The following is a 26,170-nucleotide window of genomic DNA, read 5'->3' as shown; positions in this document are numbered from 1 at the left end:
TGCCCAGTGCTTTCAGCATAGGTTCTGTACCATCGCAACCCTATGTGAACAAGTGGCTACCGATAGTGAGCGTGCAATTCAACACTTATTGGACTGCAACAAGCATTTTCCCCATGACAAATTCACTTTAAATATATAGTAAATGCATCACAGGAATGCCTACACATGTGGAAAAGCCAACTGACATTGGAGAAAGTGGCCTGCCCCACCTTCATCACATTTTGGGCAAGACTGTATGATTAAAGTGACACATTGTTAAAGTGGAAACTTCACAGCACCTGAGCCTCTTGCAGATTACCAGTTTGAGTCCAAAAACAAGTCTGCTGTAAAATATGTACAAATGGTGCACAAATAGTTAAGATAGTAACAAGACACTAGCTAAATAATATTAAATGCTTGAATTGAGATTTTGTTCCCCTTTAAAGAAAACTGCTACATTTGATAAAAACTTTTAAAGGATGACAAAGCTCAGTTAAAAGGAAAAACACAACAGTGACATTTTTTGACACTTTAATGGAATCCTGACTGTATCCATTTCCAGAGCTGATACTGAAAGAGCCATGCAGCGGCAGAGGGAAGCATCACTATGTTAAACAATCAGAACAGGTGTTAATGGATCAGCAAGAAACTCAGTGGCAAATAAGAGACAGTAAGCTTATGCTGTTCATTAGGCAATTACAACAGAGCAAAAATCAAATCCACACAAAGAGCGGCATTGTCAAACCCTTGCACAACCTGGAAAGGGCTTCCTGTCGGAACATCAATGAAAAAATAAAGAGTATATCTATAAATATTCATCTCTTTTAAATCAGACAATAAAAAGCTGGTAAGTCAGTCAGTCCCTTCATCAGTCTTTACCATGACCTCGCTGCTCCTGAGGTCTGTTTTCCAGAATCCCCCAGGTTGGATCATCAGCATGGTGGGAAGCTGCAGCAGCTAGGGGTACAGGCCCTAGGGAGACGCTGTCAGGCATGCAAAGCCACACCCACCAACACATCTACTGCTCTCGCTGTACCAGAGGCTTTTCTCCTGTAGGTACTGATGCCCAGTTTCCAGTCCTGTGCTCTGCCTGCCAAGGTTAAGACAAGCTGCTCATGATGTTGCCTTGCAGCTGCTCATTTATCCCCTTCTCATCTAAAGAATCATTTAACTAGAGTTAAACAAAAGGACAGATTTTTCACCCTCAAAGAGGAAGAGGGAGCTGTGACCTAGTCCACAGCGCCACTGCACGCTTCTGCCTCCCTGATCCTGTTGGCCATCTTTTGGTCCACTGGCATGGGCTTGTGGAAACGCTGGCCGGCTCACAAAAAATGCACTCATTCTTCCAGTGAAGGCTGACACGTCGCAGACTGAGGTCTGGCTGGAGCGCTCTTTCAGGTTGTGTATATGTTTGTGTGTGTGTCAGTGCGTGTGATGCTGGTGTTGTGCACGTGGCGGGCGGGTTGTGCCCTGGCCCCTCCTGCAGCCACAATGAGGGGGTGCTCCACAGCCAGCCGGGGGGGTTGGTCAGCGCTCGAGAGTGGGAGGCCGGACCACGCTGCTCCCATCAGCGCCTCCTGAAGGAGGGAACAACACAGTTACAGTGAGAGCTCTGGCTCCTACTGATCCTTGTTAGCGATGCCAAGGCTCCCCATGCCTATGACAATCTTTCATGCTACACATGTATATAACCTCCAAATAGAGAGCAAGACCAGGGGGCAGGGAGAAAGAGTTGTAAAGCATGAGGAAGCCTTCCTCTTAGTTACAGCCAACACCACTTTGTTACATAAATGTATATGATAAATACTTGTTATAATTAAAAATACAGATTCTACCATGCTACCATATTTCATGATAGCTTCCTTTGTCAAAAACCTTGCAACAGAAATTCAAAAAAAATTTGTTCAAATGCAATAAAATAGTCAGTGAAATGGACTTTTCTAGTACATAAAAGGACGACGGTAAGTTCACAGCTGTTCCAATCAGTAGAGGTTGCGCTCACCTTCCGCCTGTTTTGAAGATGAGGTCTGCATTAGGGGCTCCTTTTGGGTGCTGATATCGTGGTCGTCTCTCCCGGTTTGTGTTAGCAGGAGCTGGTCTCTGAGCCAGGGACTGCATCATCTCTGCATGGCATCAAGAAGCTTTTTATTGTCTAGCACCCTTCCTGTGTGTGTGTGTGTGTGTGTGTGTGTGTGTGTGTGGATAGATGTCTGTGTGTTTGTGCGCCTAACAGTAATCTGCATGTGATCTCAAATACAGGTGTCTTCTCACCCTGGTAGTCCTCCTGTTCCTGTCTCTCATTGATGTCCAAGGTGAGCTTCTTCATTCGCATCCGCTCCTCCTGCTCGGCTTGCTGCTGGTTGAAGTGATTGGCCGCCAGATGAGAGGACAGCGGAACATTGAGGATCTTAAACTGCTGGAGGAGAACAGTGTGTCACACATACACTAGGCAGCATTAGCAAACAATTACAGCTCAAAACAAAGCTATGGCTTGGCTTAAGACTTGGGACATTCTGTTCAGTAATGCCTGTTACATAAAAATAACATGATTCTAGTCCAGGGGAGACTCTTACTAGTCTGAACACCTAAACTGCTTTTGCAAAAATGTGTATCTAGTTGTATAAGTGGTGAGAGAAAAATAACTAGCAAGGTATGCAAATTACCTCAGATAAAACTAGTAGACAACACCATAATCTGTATGAACACCAGGAACAAAGGAAGTCTATTCTTGAAACCAAGAAAGACTGCTGTTTAATTTGAAAACAGAACAAGCAAGCGGTTCTGCACGAACCTGGTGAGGTATGAACTAGACTAGCGCGCACACACACGGTGTTCAGTAAACACTTCACTCCCAGTTTTGGGTTCAAGAGGACAAAAGCCTATTAAGCAGTGTTTACTGAAAATGTCTTACTTTTCACTATATATTCTGCCCTGAAACAAACTAACTTGAAAGGAGTAAAGGTATTTAGACACCAAAAGACACACACACACACACAAAACCCCTATTACTAGTACAAAACAAGGAAGAAAATGTCAGTGTCACAGGCCATAATGAAGAGGGCCAGATGGCAAATATATAAAGACATTACAAAAAACATTCCAATGAACCAGTTTTAGTCTTACAGCTTTGAATGTCATGGCCACTTTATTAGAATCTGTCATATGTGACAACCTAATAACTTTTTTGTAAACAGTTCCTGAGAGTGCCAAAAAACAGTGAGCATGTTTGCAATGTCTATGAGCAAATGGAAAGTAACAGGAAGCTGGGTATGCGTACCTGCTGCTTGTTTCCCTTCCTGGTGAGCATGACGAATTGCATGGTGTCAGCCAGCTCAGAGTCACCCTCCCCACTGCAAGCTGGGGGCGGGGCCTTCTTCAGCTGGCTCTTGAGCTGCAGTGGAATGGCTACATCCAGCTGGTGGCCCTTTACAGACTCGCCGCTACGCTGCTACACCACACACAGAGCAAAACACTGAAACTCACTCTTGTACAGCATTTGCAAATTCGTTTGTGGAAATGCAAATAACTCGCGCGCACACACACACACACACACAGACCAAAACCACTTGTCGCAAGTGGGGTTGCGGCGAACCAGAGCCTAACCCAGCAACACAGGGCAGAAAGCTGGAGGGGGACACCAGTCTGTCACAAGGCACCCCAAGTGGGACTTGAACCCCAGACCCGGTCAAACCCACTGTGCCATCGCCCCCCTATTCTTTTAGCAGCTTTCGGTAATTATTACTTTTGCCGTGACAATGCAGTACCTTTATATGTCATTTCTAAATTCAGTGGTAACAGCATTTTTTTCCCCCAAATTTGTTGTCCTATATCTATTTCATCCTGGGCTTGGTCACATGTTTAATGCTATTAAACCACAGAGCCAAATAAAGAAATATGTTGCATTTCATTTGACTCATACAGGAAGTGATGGCATAAAGGTAAGGGAAATCACTTCATGGCTAAACATGGTTTGCACACATCTGTAATACTCAGAGAGAGGTCACTAGTGAATTGCACAGTAAATGTCTTCCACTATACTTATGGATTGTATACACAATATTTATTTACGACTACATAATTTGTAGTTTTAAAAAAAGTCTGACCTAGCTTTTTGTCATTCTAACAGTCTTTGCTTAGTGATATTTTACATGAACTAATCACTTTGGATGCAAACCTTTCAGCTGTTTTTGAAGTACTATGCAAAGGGATACATTACTTTTCATAAAAAAAAACAAACATTTTCTGAAAAAAATAAGAATTATAGAAGATTCAAGTAAGGAACCTGCACTGCTAATAATAGAGAAGGATCTTGAACCTTCCCACATTTCTCCTAACCAAAATGGCATTTATTTCAAGACATGACCACTACAGAAGCAAAAGGCAAGTGATAAAGTTAAGAAGTGTAAGACCAACAAGACAAACTAAATACCTGAAGGTTCTCCAGCATCATCCTGTCAAGGGCCTGAATGAAATCCTCATCTTCTGCACAGGCCACATGTCGTAGACCGCCTCCCTTTATGGTCACCTCCTGAGGGAACAAATAGAAGCATGTCTCCAGATGCAGCAGGGGGAGCGTTCCTCAATGTCAAAGATCAGTCAGAGACTCACGTTGTTCTCGTCGTCTGTTTCATTCTCTTTGTTGGAGTCCGTCAGGTAGTCCGTGTTCTCCTCCTCCTCTTCCTCCCGTTCTTCTTCTTCATTTTCTGACCCCTCCTGAAACATAGATAACACATTGCTACCCAGAGTTCATTTCAAGCGTTCCCTGCACACCATTCTGTGAGAAAGAGCAAAAAAGGAATATTCCTTTTAAAGGAAAGACTCTCCAGTTGTGACAGAACTGGAGAAGGGGGGTATAAGTCCTGCTCTCCGGTGGGTCTGGGGTTCGAGTCCCGCTTGGGGTGCCTTGCGACGGACTGGCGTCCCGTCCTGGGTGCGTCCCCTCCCCTTCTGGCCTTACGCCCTGGGTTACCGGGTTGGCCCCGCGACCCCGTATAGGACAAGCGGTTCTGAAAGTGTGTGTGTGTGTGTGTAAGATTAAGTATGGTTTAGGGCCCTTCCTGACTGGATGTAATGAACATCCATGCCACAAGGTAAAGTAGAAAAATGCCAACAGCTAGACAGCATTTACATTTTGGGAAGTCCTCCAGTAGGCACAGGGGTCAGCTGGTCAACCAACAGTCTTTCAGTGACACTGCACAAGTGCCAGAGAACCGTACACACAACCTTAGTGTTCTGATCCAGAAAGGGGCAAAGAGGTTCTCAGGCTCCAGGAAGAAAAGGACAACTACTATAGTTACATGTATTCATTTAGCTAATGCTTTTCTCAAAAGCAATTTACAGAATCAAGCTACTTATTACAAGTTACCCATTTATAAAGCTGGGTTATTTTTACTGGGGCATTTCAGGGTAAGTACCTATCACAACAAGTGGGATTCAAAACTGTGACCTCCAAGTCCAGAAGCGGCTACTTTAACCACTTGGCCACCAGCTGCCCCACCCTCACACCAAGCTCCTGCCTCACTGGCTGACACAGAAACCAACAGAGAGTAACATCTTCCAACATACTTCTTCTTCTGGCTCATTCATCTCGCTCTCGTTCCCAGACTGCTCCTCTGTCTCAGCCCCTCCCTCTTCATCATCATCCTCATCTTCATCATCAAGGGTACCCCCCTCACCTAGGGCACCAGATGCTCTGCCATCCTTCTCCACAGCAAGACCTGGAATACAACGATAAAGAAATTAAACACCCCCTCCTGCAAAATACTGTTTACCTACATGCATATCATAGTGGGATCAAGTTTCAGCTGACTTAATGACTGCACCTCATGAGTCAGAGGAGAACTATCATTTACATTTATTAGCAGATGCTTTTCTCCAAAGCAATGTACATCTCAGCAAGATGTAAAATAAATAAATAAAAAAAAGCTAATTTTGTCAGTGCTGCAGTCTCAATGATCACCTGTTATGCAGATTTTTGGCATTCTCTCTCTCACCCGTAAATCACATCAGACTGGTATTTCAAGAGTAAGTGAACAGTGGTTTTACACATTCCAGAACAGAGTACAACAACTGATCATTTTTTATCTGCTTTTCCGGATACAGTTTGACTCAACGCCAAAACCTGTTGATGGAATGTGGTCTTTGTTGATGGAATGTGGTCTTTTACACCAGGAAAAGAATGTTAAAACACAGGATAAGTAGTGTCTAGCTATCCACCCCTGGCGTGCACTTCATACAAAGCAGTTTATTCAATTTGATATTCAAAATTTTAAACAAACCTCATCAACCTACTATATAAACATGTTTTTATCCCTTTTGTTTAAAATTACTCTCTCACACACACACACACACACACACACACACACACACCAATTTCTGAAGTCATTAAAGGAAAAAACAGCTATTACATCATACACTAATGATGACAAACTAAAAAGTCTTCATTCTAGCACTTATGTTTAACTTACAATTAATGACCTGATGATTAACAACACTGTTTCCTTTGAAGTTATTGCCCAAGTCGTGTGAGCGACGGAAACTACTGCAGAGCAACAACTGAACACTTTAGACTTCAATAAGGCACTGAGTATTAAGCAATGGGATCAGACTGTTCCATGTGTCTTCAATTTAACTGAGTGAGTCAGTGTTTCACTATAAGCTCAGAGCTCCTGATTTAGAGAATCCTCAAGAGTCTGAGGTAGGCAGGTCATCCTGAGAAAGGAACTGAGCAAAATGGATTGACAATTCTTTTGGCTAGAAGAAACAGTAACATTTTAAGAAGATTAATTAATTTGTTACACAACACAAACAAAATAATGTCAATATCCAAGACAGGAAAACTTCCAAGCCATGTTAACATGAGAGGCAGATACATTACAACCTGTTTGGCAAGAAACCTCATTGAGACAAAAGAATGCTGTCCATCCAGAACAACAGAAACGTAATGTAGGTCAATCAGTGATACAGCAAGTAACTTCCGGCTACACATACAAAAGCACCTAACACTCATAGCACCAATATTGACCTGTACACCATGTAACAGCACTATATTATCTATTAGCTACATACCTACACTTTTTCAGGTAACAAAGGACACATAGAAATTCAATTTGGATGACTACATGACTTTGTATATATATTTAGAGAACATGACAGATAAGGACATCCAAACAAGGCAGACAGTAACTGAGGAGAGATTCTGGTGTGGTACACTTGGGAAAGCTAAATTGTAAGGTGGCTTAAATAAAACTGCGAGGAAACAACACAGTAAATAAAAATAATTCTACAACAAACTGTGCACTCTCACCCAGCTTGACGAGAACCTCTCTCTCTAGCTCAGTCACTTGCATGACAGCCTCCTCCAGTGAACTGCATAGGCGTGCCTTTGGCCTCAGCAGTTCCAGAGTGTCACTGATCATGTAGTCGATGTCAATGGGGAACAGGTGATCCTTTGTCCAGACATCCAAACTCTTCTTCCACCAGATGTATCGCTGATTACAGTCAGCCAGAAGAAAATCAATTACAATGGGAAATATTGGTCTGAAAGACTAACGAAGTTAAAAGGAAATATTTGTAATACAAACCACAGAACTATAATTATAGTTAGCCATCGACTCAATCAACTCATGGTTTACATTTATTAGTCTGGCTGACACTTTTCTCCAAAGCAACTTACAGTGTTAAGGTTACAATTTTTTTTTACCCATTTATACAGCTAGGTAATTTTTACTGGAGCTTTTTTTTTTGGGTAAGTACCTTGCTCAAGGGAACTACAGCCAGAGGTGGGGATCGAACCTGTGGATCCAAAGGCAGTAGTTCTAACACTATGCTACCAGGTGACCTCTTGCATGGTGGGAAGGTAAGTTGGAAATGTTTACAACTGCCTCCTTCTGTGTACATCTTTGGATTGTGAACAGAGGGAGAAGATGCAAACCCCCCACACACCCTGAGCTTGATTCTAGACTGCAAGCACTGTACTGCTTTAGTTTAGTTACAATTTTTCAAAATATTTGGAGTAAGACTGCAATAAAGTTTCTCCTAACCAACTGCTGTCTTTGTCCTCTACTGACCTGAAAGTAGATAAGGAAGCAGTCAAGCTTCCTTTTGCTGGATCCACGATCAAAGTACTGGCCACAAGTGTCCAGCAAAGTACAGACCAGGCGAATGCGAAAAAGGTGTTCTGGAGGGTCCAGTGGGCTGGGCGAACCATCCGGGTTTACCCCAAATGAGATGAAGGAGAACAGAGTACGGAAGATGACTGCTGATTCCACCATCCTGTAGTTATAGAGCTCCCCCAGGAACTTTGCACTGCTAATGCGTCGCTGGTTGAACTTGGGCTGGTTCACCTGTGGAAGGGAATATTCTGAGGTAGTACCTCATCCAAAACTAGGGAATGTGCAATGGCCTTGTTCTGAAAATCTCTTAATGAGATTTGATTCATCCATTGATGTTAGACACTCCATGGAGCTCCTCACCTCCATGCCCAGGCGGATGTCCTCGAGCACACTGTCAACCACATGGATTCCCACATCCTCTTGATAGGCCACCAGTCCTGCAAGTAAGTTGGCTACACAGTGGATGCTATTGTACTTGACATTCCAGATGTTCACAAGGCAGCAGATAAGGTAGCTCTTGATTTCTGGGTCCTGCCAAGGCAGTTTACGCATCTGCCTGAGCACCTAAAAGTCAATAGATTTATAAAAACACTGAATGGTCAGTAGCAGGCTTAAAGAAAGGACAGGTAAGAGTAACTTCTGACAGTACACACACACACGGCAAATCATTGGTTTTTTTTTTTTTTTTTTTTTTTTTAAAAAAAAGGAACAAAAACTTTGTATCATTAGTTCTTTATTCTACAGAAAAAAAAATGACAATCATTCAGAAGGTTCTTACAATGTCCATGACACCAACATGCATACCTTCTCGGTGGTGACCTTGGAGAGGTCTTTGTAGAGGAGTTTACGGATGTACTCCTGCAAGGGTGGCCTCCTTTTCCTGACAGCCTTCTCCACTGGAGGGGGGTTACAGTAATAGTAGGCATTTTCTACCATGGTCACATAGCGTGCATCCAGGTGCATTGCCTGTTTCTTCCGCATCATTTGGTCCTGAAAGATGGCAAAGCTCCTCCTTCAGTCACCCATTCATTCTTCATTCACAAAATCAGAGACACTATGCAAACATGTAATCAACTTTAAGAATATAAGAAGGCTTATTAATCATTCATACAATTACGGGATAGTAATGCTCCTACAGAACATTGCGCTGTGGTAATTCGCATAACCAATATGAAAGAAAAATGGGGTTTGAGCAGAGACCATTGAATATGGTTATCACCTACTAAACAATCACTCTATACCCAAAATTCGATGATGGTGCAAAACCTCCCACAAATGTAATCTATTGTAAATAAAGCACATGAAAATAATCAAAGAATGTGCAATTTAAGAGACTTTGTTCAATCATTCCTTTAAAGAGATCACTTTAAAACACAACCTATTTTCTAGAGTTATAGCCTTCCTTTTATGATATCCAAGAATCCTTTGACCAGCAAAACACTTCCTTACACTCCTATGACTCTGGCAATCCATGTTTAACTGCAAAATAGTTACACAACACTAAATGCTTACAAATATGTGGTGTGAATTTGAACTGTGATTAAGTCAGTACTCCCCAATAGCACTCACAAAACTGTACGTAATTAAAACATTCTTTAAAATAGAACTGACCAAACTTTTACAATAATCCAACTACAAATATTTGTACATTACTTCTATTATTCAAAGACCTTAAAATAAGCCTTAATTTCAGACAAATATTTACTAAGGCTATTCAGGTTAAATATGTACTTAAAGGTGTAGCAGTACCAGTCAATCAAATAATTTTGAACATACCCATTTCATAAAGACACTAAACTAGTAACTGTGAACCATGGCAGAACCAAAGCCCAGAGGAAGATGAAATACAGCTATAGAACAATAAAAATTCATGACACAGCAGAACTGAGGCATTACATATTCATCTGACCAAGTGAAGGCTGGTTTAACTCAGCAAAACTGACCAAGAGCACACTAGTGCGCAAGTGTGAGTCTGGTGACCTGAAGAGGAACCGGCCACAGGTTTCCAGCAGCGTGCAGGCCATCTCAATATGGTGATGAGAAAAGTCTGACAGCAACATCTAGAGGACAGAAAGGATACACAGACACTGCCGACTCCAAAATCAATGTCTGCATTAATGTTAGTACATCACTCATACTACTTTTAGCTTCCCTGAATACACAAAACCAAACATAATTTTTAAAGTCACTGTGCTGGCCATAAACAGACTATAAAAAGTCACCTTCAGACAATGCAGAGTATCCGTTTTAGAGAACATCTTGAATTTGGCAAGTTCTCCAATGAATCTCACAGTTTTGTTTTTTGTTTCAATGTTGATCTGGTCTTTCTTCCTTATCTGTAGCGAGACATTAAAAATTCAAGTGTATAAAATTAACAAAACTGGACTTCTTTACTGATAGCTGCAATACACTGAATGGCAAAACAAGGCTACCAAGAGTGTAATATATCCATTTAATCATTATACAAGTTGGTGCTTGTCTTCATTTGCTCAGGAACATTACAGATTACTGTAACCCCAATCCATTTCAAAAGCCTTTGGCAGAGGCACCGGTGCCTCAGGCACTAAGGAACGCACATGGAACCTGAAGTCGCCTTTCAGCATTGAGCACAGGTCTTCTGCCACGTCAGACATACATGGGTGCAATGTGGCTACCAGCCGGGCATAGAAGGGGAGCAGGTCCAGTCTGCCAGGTTAAAGAACACATCCATAAGTAATACATCCAAACAGAGCCCAAACACACACTAACACAATGACACACAGATAATCAAAACACTTATACAACAGACCTACTAAACATCCAAATAAACACCATTACAAAAGCTACACCTGCTTTGGTGACATAAGCTGCCTTAAGACCACCCTTGATCAGCAGCTCCCAAACCTTCATCCTGGCAAACCTTCATGTATTCTGTTTTTTCCCCAACTGAACCCTTAATTTATTAGCCCAAACAGTTGTCAACAGAACAGATGCAGTTCAACTGCTTGCAAAAATAGCAATTTGTTAGGACGGCGGCTGGGAAACAAATCTATTCTACCCTTAACTAACAACAACTAGACAGAATGCCAGATACTGGTAGAATCTTGTTGATACCGTTGTCTTGGGACAGTGAAGAGTGCTCGCACAAGTTTCCTCCTGTTAGACTTTGTGTTCATGTTCATGCAGAAATCCATTGCAGCCTGAAAATAAGATAGCAAAAAGTCTTTTCCCTTAAAAGATGAGTAATCTTTCTTTTATCCAACACTCTACATGATGCTGTCAGCCCAATGTTAGAAATATAATTTATTGCATCCAGCTTTAACCATTACACACAGCTGTGTAAAGATCAAAAATATGAAATGCCTTAGAGTCATTTTAGATCAGGGCAAGAACCAATTCAACACCTGAAGGCAGTAGCATGGGGTGTAGTGTTAGGACTACCTCCTTATGCTTCAAGGACCCAGGTTTGAATCCCTTCTTGCTGTGGTATTTCTAACAAAGGTACTTACCCTAAACTGCTTCAGTGTAAATTACAATAAAGTGTATAAATCAGTAAATCACTGTCAATAGCTTAACACTTCCAAGATTCTAAATAAACACATAAGTAAATTTTAACCAAAAGTAAAAGATATGAGCTGGGAGGAATGTCAAAAATCAGCCCTAGCCCCTTGCCTTGTCTATCAGGTCTCTGTTGACACAGTTGGGTAGCTGCTGGATGAAGGCATCCACAATGAGCTTCAGGTGGGACCCTGTGCTTGCCTCCTCATCTTCTTGTTCTGCAAACAGCCATGAGAACACACAGGAACGTGATACTTTATTTACATGGTGGTACACTTTCAGTTCTTATCCTGTTCTATAATTACTGAAGACCTGTTTCCATGCCCTACCACATGTTTATAAGATAAGAATGTTCTGCTCCTTTCCCTCCTTCCCCTATGCTTGACAGTAACCAAAGCCTTAGAAGACAATGCTCTTCATCACCTTAAGTTAAACTACACACTGCTATACAAATATTAATTCCTAGGTCAAAGCATGGTAAAACTTCTCAGAGTCACATTACAACTGCTCAGTAGGGGGGGAAAGGGGAAAAAAAAAAAAAAAAGACCCATTTCTGATAAATATATCCAAAAAAATGACAACTTATTGAATGTTCAGCACAATCAGGCTAGCCAGTTCCTTGTGGGTGGTAGAAGAAATTAAAGAAACAAAAACTGGCTACTGGTCATTGTAACAATCGCAGTCACCTTGTTCATCCAGGAGTTTCTTTGCCAGTTCATCACTCTCAACTTCATCACCTGCCTCCATCTCCAAAGTGTCATCTGCAATGTCAAGAGCCTCCAGATCCAGCTCAAGCTCATCTGTGCCTGGGCCCAACACTTCCTTTGTCTCCTTCCCATCCTTAGGATCTGTGGGCCATACCATACTAATGAATCGTCCAAATCATAATTTGAAAATAAATCTACTACACTAACAACTCAAAGGCCTCCAGCCTAAGCTGCAGACAGAGCAGGGTGCTAGCCATTGTACCTTTTGCCTCTTCCTTGTCTCGACTCTGACTGTTCCTCTCATTGTCTTTGAACAGGATAGCAGGGACAAACGCCTTTAGGTCCACCAAATTCTCGTAGAAGTTGCGTGCATCCTCATCTTCCCATATTCCTCCCTCCATTTCATACTCCCCTGGCTTTCCAGGTGTGAAAATGTCAATGCCAGGGCCATGTTCTGTAACAGAGGAAAGCCATTAAAGTGTCTGCATCACAGGAACACCATAAATATGGTTAATACTCAAATACAATGCTTACTTATATATAGCTATGCATAGTGAAAGTGAGGACAGCAACCATTTTAAATGAAAGCAACGTTTAACAATCTGAACCTGTTGTGATATGATTCACAAGAATGTTAAATGCTTCACCTTCTTGCACGGTCTTGTCCTGAGGAAGTTCTGGCATATTTTCATCAAGAAGGTCTGCTAGGGATTGTGTGTTAGCCAGTAACTTCTGGTACGAGGTGGCAAACTCTTCATACTGTTTGTGTCGATCTTCGCTCAGCTCCCCCTTGGAATGTAGAATACGTCTGAAAATGTAAAGGTGATGTGGCTATTTAACTGAAATCTGACAAGAAGGATGATTTGATTCTTGGTGGCCAGGTACAATGTGACCAAGAGGTTCCACTTCATTCTCAGCATATTCCTGAACTCATTTTTTCTCACTTTAAGGCACCTCCTACAAGTGCAAATTTAGCCTATTCCAAATTTAGCCAGATTTAGCCTCTCCCACAACCCTGCTAGCCTCACCGGTTCTGCCTTTCAATGTTCTGCAGCTCACGATGGTCCTTCTTCAAGTGCTTCGTAAGGGAGGTGAAGTACTCCCTTAGCAGGTTCTGGAAGGGCTGCTGCTTCTCTGCACTGATAATCTCACTTGGGGGAAAGACCAGGTTCAACTTCTCTGCTGCCAGCTTAACTCTGCGTGGCACCAAGCCAGCAATGTCATCCCCACAATGCTTACAAAAGCTGATGACCACTGAGACATGTGTGTGTGCCTCACGGTCTGTGTTGATGATGTTCTTCAGCTGCTCATAAATAAGTGACAGGCCTTCCTTGTCAGTGAAGATGCCCACAATGGTGAGCTCAGCGATGAAGCGCAGGTCAGTGCGCAGCTTGCTCACATTGGGCGTCTTCTCCTCCTTGCGTGCCTCAAAGTGCTTCTTCCAGGCCTGCAGCAGAAGTGGGGCGAAGTCGGCATATCGCTGATGGAAAAGGGAACACATGTGCACGGCACAGCCTACATCAGAGATTTTTAGCTTTGCTTCCACCACGGATCCCACAGCTTCAGCAATGTACTTGCTGAGGTTGAGTGAGGCAAAGTCATGGGAGAGTGAGTCACGCTGCTGCTCTGTCAGGGTCCTCAACTTCTTGACGAAGGCCGTGTTCTTCTTCAAGCTAGAGTCCAGTCGGCTAAAGAAGGCTTCCTCAGGGCGGCCCTCCTGTGCATTCTGGTTCTTGTTGCGCAGATCCTTGCGTAACTGGTGCCGTTCCCAAGCCTCCTGGTGGAGCTGGTGGCCCTCCTCCTTCTCCCTGCAAGAGTAGATGTAAGAAATTCAGGCGCAGAGTGTAAAACACCAGATGACGACTCGTGCACTCCTGGCTTTGAGACATGAAGTTAACATGTTCAAACTCCTGTAGGGATGGTAAACTTCCATTACATCACTTAAAACAAGACTTAAGAAGAAAACAATGTAAGAGAGAACAAGGACATGAAAACACAGGAGAAGGTCAATGCTACTCGCTGTGCCAGTAGCGCTACTGTCTCACAGTGCCTGCGTTGTGTGAGAGAACGTGGGTTCACTCCCCGCTCAGTCTGTGTGGAGTTTGCATGTTTTGCCCGTGTCTGCGTAGGTTTCCTCTGGGTGCTCCGGTTTCCTCCCACAGTCCAAAGACATGCTGTTCAGGTTCCCCCATAGTGTGCGAGTGACACAGACAGTGTGTTTTACTGATGTATGGATGAGTGACCCATTGTAAGTAGTGCATCCAGCAATGTAAGTCACCTTGGTGAATAAGGTGTGCGGGCTAGTAGAACTACATAGTATTCGTCGTAAGTCGCTTTGTAGAAAAACGTCTAAGTGAATAAATGTAAATGTAAAAAGGCCCCTCCATTACTTGAGTCGTGCTGCCTCTTCCTCACGCTGCCTCTTCTCTTCCTCCTCCTGCATCTTCTTCTCTACCTCCTCCTCCTCCTCCTTTTTTTTTTGCTCTTCTTCTGCTTTCACTTTCTCCTCCTCCTTTTTCTTGCGCTCTTTCTCCTCCTTCTTCCTCTTCTCTTCCTCCAGCCTCCGCTTCTTCTCCTCAGCTGCTTTGCTGCTGTCTTTCTTTCCGCTCACCTTCGCCTCTTCCTTTCCTTTTTCCCGGGAAGAGGCCGGTCGCCTTTCTATGTCTCTCTCCTTCTCCTTTTCCTTGTTGCTGAATGCCTCTTTATCCTCCATGTTAATTAGCTTCTTGCATTCAGCAGGCATACTGTGGGGGGGAAAGGTCCACAACTGTTACCAAGAAATAAATTTGTTCAGCAGACACTTGACCAAAGCAATTTACAAAGTTTTACCCATTAATACATCAGGGTAATTTTTATTGGGAATTTTTCAAGGTTACCACTACAAGAATGGGATTTAAACCTGCATCCTTGGGAGTTCAAAGCAGCAGCTCTAACCACTACATCACCTGCTGCCCTAAAAAATAAAATTTCTCCAGAAAACACTGAACTAGTATGAATGTATCAGAATGAACTTCTGAGGAAATATTCTTACAGTGCTATTTTAGTACGCTACTAACAAAGATACATAAACACCTCAAAACATGTGCGTAAGTACCCAGGGTGTAACAGTTTGTGAGAAACAAAGTAAAATGTTACTGCTGGTCTTTAATGAGTTACCTGGTGTTCACATTTCTGGCTCTAAAACAACAGCTAGACAGAAGTTTAAACATACAGCAGTAAAAAATAAAAACAAAATAACATCTGTATACTGGGAAAAGGGAAAAAAAAATTTAAATAATTACAAAATGTATTCAAATGGGACATGTATCATCAGATTAAAGTAAGGTAAACTGGCCGCGTCCTTCTCCAAACGCCACCGATAAAGTGGCGCGCGAGACGCGATCGCGAGGCTGCACGCGGAGAGGACGTTCGCGTGCCCACTGCAGAGCAGTCAAGAGGAAATGTGTTACAGTTTATTTAGTTGAGCTCTTCTCACTCGTTCCCAGCCTCGGAGCAAGATTCTTTTCGAACAGACCTCTTTTTTAATCTAGACTAGGGGTTATGAGCTGGAAATCTTGGTCAGACTAAGAATAACAGGATAGCCGTACTGTACCTACAACAGAAAAACATCACCCAGTACCAGTCTCCAGCAAAGAAAATGATGATGACACGACTGGAAAAGCAACAAGCTTTAGGCCTAGGCTAGTAGTTAGATTATCCAGTAAGCCTTTCGCTAAAGCAAGGCGTGCCTAAACTGTTCGCTATGAATTAACATATGTTAAACAACTACACACATTCACTGTCTAAATGGATGAGGAATTGCTAAAGAGGAAAAAAAACAAAAATTATTATATATTCCGCGCCAGGCCTAGGCTAGCGTGACTGCGTGATGTGTGAACGGTTTAGCAAAGTAAATTAATAACGGGCGTTTAAAAGATTAGAATGCAGATTAGCATTTAAACAGCCATGTATATATTGCAAATTGTATTAATTTTATTCTGAAATTAACATTTAAAAAATGAATATGATCCGAACTCCCATTACCTTCATTTTGTCAACATAAACATCGGGTTTGTTTGGTAGGAAAAAGACCCTTCCCGTTGCCGAAGGACCATCGCGCTGTGGTGGCCCGAGAGGTGCCTGAGCTAAATACCTGCAAAAAAATTCGCCAGCATCATTTTTTTCTGTCAGTCTAAAAATAACTAAATCTAATGAAGCAAAACAATGTACAGCACTCAAGTCCGAGAATAATTTTTTCACTCATTGTGGTCTGTACGTAAATAAACACAGATTTTACTGTAGGAACATAAAGAAGAACTCAGTGGCAACGCATCACAAATTGAGAGCGCTGTTACATTCAGTTGAATAAAATGTTGACATCTTGTAAAATTTCATAATTTATTGATAAATACAGTGAACTTGATATGTAAAGGTACTTTGGTATGGCTCACGCAGAAACAAGGCATTGCGTGGCATGTCGATGGTGAAAGACGATAATAATAAATCGTAAATATGTTTGAATATTAAACTAACATGTAAAAAAACGAAACGACAGGTTACAGGTCATCATTTTCCCTTCGCAGTCGAAATCATAGCCAGCCGCACGAGTTTCGCCATAGTATTAGTGACATTTATCGTGGACCTTCGCAACAATCAGTCCCTATTCATGCGACCAATAGCGTCGGGGGAGCGAGCCACTCCTACCGTTCTCTGGGAGCATGGGTAACCGTTTGTGTAGGTCATAACATCGCGTGTGTTTCGTGGCGATTTTTAGCAAACAAATATGTCAGCGCTCGTCATCCTTACGAGGATGTGCATACCCGGCAAGCCGTGGCTGAGAAGCACGGGATCTGTGCTGAGCGCCTCGTACCACAGCCAGAAGGGTGTCTACGGGTACAAACCCTCAGAGGCCGAAAATCATGCGCAACAGTGGGATAAGACCAGCCTGAAATCCTCCCTTAATCAAGGTGAGAGAATCCTCCAACGTGTAAACAGTCAAGTACATTTACATTTATTCATTTAGCATCGGGGGGTTGGAGTTGGCGGGTCTGGGGCTCGAGCCCCGCTGGGGTTCAGCGGACTGTCCGACTGGCGTCCTGCCCTGGGCGCGTGCCCCCCCATCGTCAGACGCTTCCAAATGATGTGCATCTCAGGAGAATTAGATGCTGACGCGTGATTCAAGTACAGTTAGTTTGTTTCTTTCCACCATATGATCCAATGTTCATCACACGAGTAGCTGCATAACTTTATTCGAATAATAGCCACCATTTCTGATCACCTTCCTAGATAATTATTTTTCTTTTTATTAATTATTTTTTTGCGATATATGAACATTTACATTACAAGTAGGAGACTGGGTTCTACAGAAATAAAAGGATTTCGTTCTAACCGACAGGGTCGGCATACACGTATTCTTTTGGACCAGTCTGACTTTATAAACTGAGTAAAATGCCAATAACCAGTTCTATTTAAAGTATATGTGAAAACCTCAGTTTAAAAAAAAAATCCACTCCTAGGCTATTGGGAGTTTGAATGTGTCACTTTTTTTCACATGGATTTCAGTCATCGGACATGTGACGGTTGGCATGTTCATGCATGTTCATGAGGAGGTGCGATCACTGTGAAATGTGTAACATGTCAGGACATACTGTATTATGTTGTTATGTGACAGATCACGGACTGGCACGGCTGGTGGATGCCTACAGGGTGCATGGACACAAAGCGGCTAAGATAAACCCCTTGCTCCCTGAGAAACCAGTCTTGGACATCCTTCCTGAAATTAGCACTCTGACTGAGCTTCTTCATGGTCCCTTCAACACAAGCGGTGCGTGACATCCCCAGTGTGTATTCACTGTGCTGCAGTTGTCCCATCACACTCACTGTGTTTCGACTGTAGCTTTCCTGCCTGTTTTGACACATGTACCTTTGCATTAATTCATTTAGCAGGTGCTTTTTCTCCACAGCAACGTACATCTCAGAGAAGAATACACCGATCGGCCCCAACATTAAAATGACTGAAAAGTGAAGTGAATAACGATTATTTTGTTATAATGGCACCTGTCAAGGGGTGGGATATATTAGGTAGCAAGTGAACAGTCACTTCTTGAATTTCATGTGTTGGATGCAGAAAAAATGGACAGGCGTAAGGATCTGAGCGACTTTGACAAGGGCCAAATTGTGATGGCTAAACGACTGGGTCAGAGCATCTCCAAAATGGCAGGTCTGGTGTTCCCGGTATGCGGTGGTTAGTACGTACCAAAAGTGGTCCAAGGTAGGTTAATCGGCAACAGGGTCATGGACACCCAAGGCTCACTGATGAGCGTGGGGAGCGAAGGCTAACCTATCTGGTCCGATCCCACAGAAGAGATACTGTAGCACAAATTGCTGAGAACCTTAATGCTGACCATGATAGACATGTGTCAGAACACATAGTGTACGGCAGCTGGCTGCATAGCCGCAGACTAGTCAGAGTGCCCACACTGACCCCTGTCCTTTGCTGAAAGCGCCTACAATAGGCACGTGAGCATCAGAAGTGGACCATGGAGCAATGGAAGAAGGCAGCCTGGTCTGATGAATCACATTTTCTTTTAGATCATGTGGACAGCTGGGTGTGTGTGTGTTGTTTACCTGGGGAAGAGATAGCAGCAGGATGCACTATGGGAAGAAGGCAAGACGGCGGAGGCAGTGTGATGCTCTGGCCAATGTTCTGTTGGGAAACCTTGGGTCTTGGTATTCATGTGGATGTTACTTTGACACATACTACCTACCTAATGATTGTTGCAGACCACATACACCCCTTCATGGCAACAATATTCCCTGATGGCAGTGGCCTCTTTCAGCAGGATAATGCACCCTGCAACACTGCAAAAATCGTTCAGGAATGGTTTGAGGAACATGACAAAGAGTTCGAGGTGTTGACTTGCCCTTCAAATTCCCCAGATCTCAATCCAATCCAGCATCTGTGGGATGTGCTGGAAAAACAAGTCCAATCCATGGAGGCCCCACCGCAGAACTTACAGGACTTAAAGGATCTGCTGCTAACGTCTTGGTGCCAGATACCACAGGACACCTTCAGAGGTCTTGTGGAGTCCGTGCCTCAACGGGTCAGAGCTGTTTTGGCGGCATGGGGGAGACGTACACAATATTAGGCAGATGGTTTTAATGTTTTGACTGATTGGAGTACAGACAGTGCATCGCATCACATTGGGGTGGCACAGTGGCACAGCAAGTAGCACTGCTGTCTCACAGCGCCTGGGTGGTGTGAGAGGATGTGGGTTCGATCCCTGCTCAGTTGGTATGGAGTTTGTGTGCTCTTCCTGTGTCTGCGTGGGTTTCCTCCCACAGTTCAAAGACATGCTGTTAAGGTTCACCCATACTGTGTGAGTGATAGAGTGTGTATGCTAGAGTACAGTCTGTTTGTCATATTCCACCATATGAACTAGTAGGACATGCTGTACTTGAACAGGTCTTCCCATTGCCAAACTAAATGCTATTAAGAATTATTAAACATAAACTGTGCTGACAAGATCAGGGGAAAAGTGAGTTCAACAGACATGTCCAAGAGACGCGGCCTGCTCATCAGTAGATACTTTGTTGCTGTGAAGTACCCCGCTGGCAGATCGGTACCTTGTCCATCAATGACAGCAACTGCTCAAACACAGTGTCTACTAAATAGCAGCACTGTTCTGCAGAGGTTCTGCATTCTTCTCAATGATGTTGGGAATGTTTTCCAAAGGTCTTCGTAACTTTGGTAAAGCTGAAGCATCTCTTGAAGAAGTGCTTGCTTACTTGGACCATATCTACTGTGGGAGGGTCTCTGTGGAGACCAGCCAGCTCCAGAGCGTGGCAGAGAATGAGTGGTTTGCCAACCGCTTTGAGGAACAGAAAAAGGAAACCTTCTCTCCTGAAGAAAGGAGGCAGCTGGCAAAGCTTATGCTAGAATCTCAGGTACCAAAAATACAGTAGCTCCTGTAGCCCCTGACTGCATTCTTCTTTCAATAAATTCTTTACTCTTTAATTTTCTTTAGTTATATAAGAAGTAATTACCATTTTACAGATGTATGTTGAATATTTTTGATAGGAATTTGTGTCTGGATGTTATTTTCTAATATTTTAGGAATTTGACCACTTTCTGGCCACAAAATTTGCAACAGTAAAAAGATATGGCGGTGAGGGAGCAGAGAGCATGATGGGATTTTTCTATGAGCTGTTCCGCCTGTCAGCCTACAGCGGCGTGACAGACATCGTCATGGGCATGCCTCACCGTGGAAGACTGAATCTTCTGACTGGTCTCCTTCAGTTTCCTCCTGAGGTTAGGCATCTCAACACACTTTCAGTTTCCTCCTGGAATCAGACAGCTCAGTGCAACTGGATTACACTGAGAAACAAATCACTTTAAATACAGAAAATAATACCTTTTCTAATTTCTACATGTATGCAGTCAGCAAATGCATAAGGATATAGAAAAAGGATTGTGAGCAAAAGAGCAAGCATGAATAAATGACATGAACTAAGATGCATAAATGAGAAGTGCAAACAGAAATTAACAATGACACAAAGAGGATGTGCAAGGAGGGAACAGATGCAAATAAACAAAGGAATGGAGTCTGGACAAGACTTGTGCCCACTAAGATCGTTCTCATACTTATCGAGGGGTTTCTCTGATTTTTCTCCAGCTCATGTTCAGGAAGATGCGTGGTCTGAGTGAGTTTCCAGAGAACTCTCCATCAATTGGGGATGTGCTCTCTCACCTGACCACCTCTGTAGACTTGGACTTTGGGGCGGGACACCCCCTGCGGGTGAGCATGTTGCCCAATCCATCACATCTGGAGGCCATCAACCCAGTTACCCAGGGAAAGACCCGTGGCCGGCAGCAGCTCAAACAGGATGGAGACTACTCCTCAGAGAGTAGTGCACAACCAGGGGATAGGATCATCTGTGTGCAGGTGCCAGGGGCTGGGCCTTATGTTTCATTGCAACTTGGCACCTAACAGGGTACAAATTTGAGCACATATACAGGGCATAAGTGTGACTGAACACAATGCCATGCAAATGTATTTAAACCCTTGTCCAACTGTCTTATTTGACTCTTACGACTATTATTACAGCAAGTATTAATATGTGGGGTTTAAATACTGATACAAACATATTTTAGTTTAGCATTTTTCTTAAAGATATTTTCTAATGTAAAAACAATACCACCTTGAAATAATTTTAATTTTACACAGCACAAAATCTCCATTTTCCATTTGTGATTCAGTAGAAGCAGAGAACGGGTCAAGGCCCAGCAGTACACAGTAGTTCAGAAGTGCTTTTTGTATTGGGAGTTGGAAAATTCTGCTTGTCCTTACGCTCAATAAAGAAGTGAATATGTGCTTTTATTTTGGGTGACATTTAGCTGTTGCAATTGCAGGTTCATGGTGATGCCTCTTTCTCAGGCCAAGGAATTGTTCAGGAAACATTCACCCTTTCCAACCTCCCGCACTTCAGAGTTGGAGGTAGCATCCATCTTATTTTAAATAACCAAGTGGGTTATACCACTCCATCGGAGAGAGGGAGATCATCTCTGTATGCCAGTGACATTGGTGTGTAAAGTTTGTTTGAATAATTTCTGTAACTGTTGGGGGCCTATGCCATAAATTTCCGACTAAGAAGGGAAGTTCACAGCGATCATTTTGTTGGAAATCAAATCAGATGGTTGTCACTCTCCTTTGCAATAGGTAAGATGGTAGGCTGCGCAGTGATCCACGTGAATGGCGACTATGCAGAAGACGTTCTCCGGGCAACGCGGCTTGCAGTGGAGTACCAGCGCCGTTTCCGGAAGGATGTGATTGTGGACCTGCTTTGCTACCGACAGTGGGGCCACAATGAACTGGACGAACCCTTCTTCACTAATCCAGCCATGTACAAGATTATTCGGTGAGTTCCACACCAAAAGTAAGTACAGGATTGTTTGTTTCTAAGTGAAACAATTTCTAAGCCCAAGAATTTTGTTGTTAAACCTGTTAGTTTTCAGTTATGATTTACTTTCAGCTCCAGGAAGAGTATCCCTGACTCATATGCTGACCTGCTGATCGCTGAGGGGCTAATGACTGAAGCAGAGTGCTCAGAGATCAAGACCTCTCACTACAGTATGTTGAATGAGCGACTGGCCAACATGACCCTCTACAGCCCACCCCCAACCAACCTGCAGGGCCGCTGGGGTGACCTAGTGGAGCCGCAGCCTCGCATCACCACCTGGGACACTGGTGTTCCTGCGGCACTGCTGCAGTTTGTGGGCGCCAAGTCTGTGGACATCCCCAGAGATATTCAGCTGCACAACCACCTGATGAAAACACATGTGCAGGTATGTACAGTAGGCCCCTCCCACCACTAGGTTAACAAGGTAAGGGAGAAAGAGAACCACATGGAGCAGCAACATCCATAAAGGAAAGTGGTCTGCTGTGCCAAGAACAGCGTGGCCTGACCGTGAAATGCGTCTAGCCGAACACTAATTATACTTTTGTGCAGGCTCGACTGCAGAAGCTGGAAGACGGGACCAAGCTGGACTGGTCAACCACTGAAGCTATGGCTTTTGGATCCTTGCTCTGCCAAGGTTAGAGAACTGTCATTAGTGTTGGTCATCGGTGCCCTCATGGTTTGGAGTGAAATGGTATAGGTGGTGAGTTACATGGGTTCACTGTTGCTCTGCAGGGTTTAACATCCGCATCAGTGGACAAGATGTGGGACGTGGTACCTTCAGTCAGCGGCACGCCATGGTGGTGTGTCAGGAATCCAGCGACATGTATATCCCTCTGAACCACATTTACCCTGATCAGAAGGCTTTCTTGGAGGTAAACTCATGTTTGTCCTCAGCTTGCAAGCTATGAACTTTTAGTCTCCTTTCATGGAAGTCAAGATAGTTTGGGGAAATGACATACCTGTGGCAAAGCTGTTTTTTTTTTTTTTTTTTCTTTCCCTTGGGCCGTGTCCTCATTCAGGTGTGTAACAGCGCCCTGTCGGAAGAAGCCGTGCTTGGGTTCGAGTACGGCATGAGTATTGCCCAGCCTAAGCTACTGCCCATCTGGGAGGCTCAGTTTGGAGACTTCTTCAATGGAGCTCAGATCATCTTCGACACATTCATTTCATCAGGTTAACCGCACTTTTGTCTGTACTCTTTGGTTCAATGTGCAGTAGGGGCATTTTTGTGCATTACGGAAAACTTACGAAAGTGTAGTCTGAATTTTAGTACCTTCACTTGATGTTGATTGTATAAGAGGAGAATTTGTTTGCTTGTATATAATAAATGATACATCTGATTTCTCAAGTTTTTTTTTTTTTTGCAAACTAATTCATAACCACTGTAGTAAGGTGGGTGTTTTCAGGCCAGCTAAAGTAGCTGCTGCTACACCATTGAGACCTGTGGGAAAACAGTAACACCTGACAAAGTATCAACGCTTTTTGGATTTTCCAGGTGAGGCTAAGTGGCTGCTGCAGAGTGGGATGGTCATCTTGTTGCCACATGGCTACGATGGGGCAGGACCAGAGCACTCTTCCTGCCGCATCGAGCGATTTCTGCAGGTGAGGGACACAGTGCTCCTCAGCATCCTTGATTCTCCTTGAATCCGCTTTACTTCCACATACTTAAATAGTGATGGATTCATCTGAAGTCCTGATTCCTGGTCCCCCCCCCAACCTCACCCTCTGTGGTGTGCATCTCTGTATCTCCCAGCTCTGTGACAGTAAAGAAGAGGGCGTGGATGGTGACAGTGTCAATATGTCAGTCGTGCACCCCACAACCCCAGCACAATACTTCCACTTGCTGCGGCGACAGATGATTCGCAACTTCCGTAAGCCTCTTATTGTGGCCTCACCCAAGATGCTGCTACGCTTTCCGGTAAGTCTGCAGTGATCTCTAGCCACAGAAGTGACTGGCAGAAATAGGGATGGTGTAGCTGTGTTAAAGTGACATCAGTGTGTATTTGAAGTTGTGGTGAAGTACGTGTCTAACTGGAAACATCGACCGTCCCTCAGGGAGCTATGTCTAGCCTGGCAGATATGGGTCCTGGGACAACCTTCAAACCTGTGTTTGGTGATCCCACTGTGAACCCTGACAGGTGAGGACTAGCTGTCATGACTCAATTGCTTTTAGGGATTTCAATGCTGTGGATGTGGTTGTTATCGATGTCTTTGATTCCCAGTGTCCAGCGCATAGTGCTGTGCTCAGGGAAACACTACTATGCCCTGCTGAAGCAGAGGGAGGTGGCTGGTGCAACCAAAAATGCTGCGCTGATCCGGTTGGAGGAGCTGTGCCCATTCCCCCTAGAGGCTTTGCAACATGAGCTTAGCAAGTACAGCAAAGCCAAAGGTCAGCCCCAGCCCTGACCTTGCTGAGTCGGGTTCATTGTTGCTTTACCACACCATCAGAACCAGTTCATTGTCACTTTACAACATCATTGGAACCTCTTTCACCTACAGTGCCCTGTAAAAGTATTTACCCCCTTCAACATTTCCTCCATTATTAAATTTTGACACTGAATGTTTTCCAGTCTTCGGCCAAAATCTAATACTAGGTAAAGGGCACGTGAGTGAACAAATTACATTACTTTTTTAATTTACAGTGCATTCATAAAGTATTCAGAACCCTTCACTCCCCCCCCCCATTTTATGTTGCAGCCTTATGCTAAAATCTTTTCAATTAACTTTTTCCCTCATCAATCTACACTCAATAATTACAAAGCAAAAACAATATTGTAGAAATTTATGCAAATTTACTAAACTGAAATATCACATTGACATAAGTATTCAGACCCTTACTATTTCATTAACACTTGGCAGCAATTACAGCTTTGGGACTTCTTGAGTATGACATAAGCATTGCACACCTGGATTTGGTGATTTTTCTGCCATTCTTCTCTGCATATCCTCTCCAGCTTTGTCTGGTTAAATATTGACTGATTTTAGCACAAGGCTGCAACTTAAAACAAAGGGGTCCAAATACTTTCTGAATACACTACTTATTAATGAACAAGGTTATCCAACACCAACTGACACTGAGTGGAGAACGTAACTGCCTTTGCTATACCTGTTTGAGCTGATATCTGTTCTACAGAATTCATATGGAGCCAAGAGGAACCTCAAAATATGGGTCCTTGGTCATTTGTGGCGCCCAGATTTGAGAAGCAGCTGGCCTGTAAGGTAAGTCCTCTTACAGTTACATCTACCTGTACAGTTCAAGGAATGTTGTTCTACTTTCAGTAACACTTTATTTCTTCTGCTCATGTATAGCTCCGCTTGGTCAGCAGGCCACCCCTTCCTGCCCCAGCTGTGGGCATTGGAACTTTGCACCACCAGCAGCAGGAAGTCCTTTTAACATCGACCTTTTCCTGAGGAAATAATGACATGGTGCCCAGGAACCACCTCTCCAGTATCCAAAGAACCATAAAGATTGGTGTTCCTCTGGAAAAGAAAATGGTGCTTAGAGATACTGGATACTGAGGAGGTAAAGTTTATGTGAATAGCTTAAGTAGGTAATTAAAAATGAGGGGATTACACCATACAATGATGGTCACTTAAAGGTACAGGCAATTCACCTAATTTCAGGTTCTTGAATAGCAGTCCATCTTCTCCTAAGATATAGCATGTTACCTAATTTTGCTGCTAAGAGTTTGGTTTGGAATAGAATAAATTTGAAAAGTATATTTCTGTAGAATGGAAAACTCATTTCTTGTCAGAGACCAGGCTTAACCCATGACAAAAACCATTTTTGTCAATCAAAAGTGTTGCTGTCAAAAGGGCTCCAAGTTGTTGTCCTTTTAAGTGAAGAACCTTTGAGAAAGCATTAGAAACTGAAACATGATTCAAAGTGCACTACAA

At 43.3% G+C, this 26,170-nt stretch overlaps 2 protein-coding genes across 5 annotated transcripts; one reads left to right on the top strand and one right to left on the bottom strand.

The window, feature by feature from the left end:
• Positions 1–493: 493 nt before the first annotated feature.
• upf2 (UPF2 regulator of nonsense mediated mRNA decay) lies at positions 494–16,936 on the bottom strand. Of its 4 annotated transcripts, none has more exons than XM_018747308.1 (23): positions 16,850–16,936; positions 16,361–16,469; positions 14,728–15,081; positions 13,366–14,145; positions 12,985–13,145; positions 12,600–12,791; positions 12,317–12,478; positions 11,745–11,848; positions 11,187–11,272; positions 10,670–10,778; positions 10,316–10,429; positions 10,037–10,153; positions 8,898–9,083; positions 8,454–8,657; positions 8,049–8,324; positions 7,286–7,469; positions 5,545–5,696; positions 4,588–4,692; positions 4,409–4,507; positions 3,257–3,427; positions 2,251–2,395; positions 1,982–2,102; positions 494–1,556 (listed from the first exon to the last, which is right to left on the bottom strand). In XM_018747308.1, the coding sequence occupies exons 3-23, from the start codon at positions 15,078–15,080 to the stop codon at positions 1,547–1,549; spliced, it is 3,831 nt and encodes a 1,276-aa protein (XP_018602824.1). In that variant the 5' UTR covers position 15,081; positions 16,361–16,469; positions 16,850–16,936; the 3' UTR covers positions 494–1,546. The 4 variants fall into 4 exon arrangements, with proteins under 4 accessions (XP_018602824.1, XP_018602826.1, XP_018602825.1 ...); XM_018747310.1 differs by having other exon boundaries at positions 2,251–2,392; XM_018747309.1 differs by having other exon boundaries at positions 16,877–16,930.
• An 83-nt stretch (positions 16,937–17,019) lies between these two features.
• On the top strand, positions 17,020–26,121 carry dhtkd1 (dehydrogenase E1 and transketolase domain containing 1). The gene is made up of 17 exons (XM_018747313.2): positions 17,020–17,283; positions 17,988–18,140; positions 20,052–20,263; positions 20,433–20,627; positions 20,992–21,261; positions 21,729–21,900; positions 22,036–22,234; positions 22,349–22,661; positions 22,826–22,910; positions 23,009–23,148; positions 23,296–23,446; positions 23,769–23,875; positions 24,027–24,191; positions 24,329–24,411; positions 24,496–24,662; positions 25,407–25,492; positions 25,583–26,121. The coding sequence occupies exons 1-17, from the start codon at positions 17,100–17,102 to the stop codon at positions 25,682–25,684; spliced, it is 2,784 nt and encodes a 927-aa protein (XP_018602829.2). The 5' UTR covers positions 17,020–17,099; the 3' UTR covers positions 25,685–26,121.
• Positions 26,122–26,170: the final 49 nt, after the last annotated feature.

This window comes from Scleropages formosus, chromosome 2 (genome assembly GCF_900964775.1).
Source record: "Scleropages formosus chromosome 2, fSclFor1.1, whole genome shotgun sequence".
Classification (NCBI taxonomy): domain Eukaryota; kingdom Metazoa; phylum Chordata; class Actinopteri; order Osteoglossiformes; family Osteoglossidae; genus Scleropages; species Scleropages formosus.
This window is presented reverse-complemented; position numbering and strand designations above follow the sequence as displayed.

Bases quoted from the DNA above. Each gene is read 5' to 3' on its own strand.
- dhtkd1 (XM_018747313.2), top strand. From the start codon at position 17,100: ATGTCAGCGCTCGTCATCCTTACGAGGATGTGCATACCCGGCAAGCCG. The intron at 20,264-20,432 runs GTACCAAAAATA...CTAATATTTTAG, and splicing joins AGCTTATGCTAGAATCTCAG to GAATTTGACCACTTTCTGGC. The intron at 22,235-22,348 runs GTGAGTTCCACA...ATTTACTTTCAG, and splicing joins GCCATGTACAAGATTATTCG to CTCCAGGAAGAGTATCCCTG.
- upf2 (XM_018747308.1), bottom strand. From the start codon at position 15,080: ATGCCTGCTGAATGCAAGAAGCTAATTAACATGGAGGATAAAGAGGCA. The intron at 14,146-14,727 runs GTAATGGAGGGG...CTACTCTTGCAG, and splicing joins GAAGAGGCAGCACGACTCAA to GGAGAAGGAGGAGGGCCACC. The intron at 8,658-8,897 runs GTATGCATGTTG...ATTGACTTTTAG, and splicing joins CCAAGGTCACCACCGAGAAG to GTGCTCAGGCAGATGCGTAA.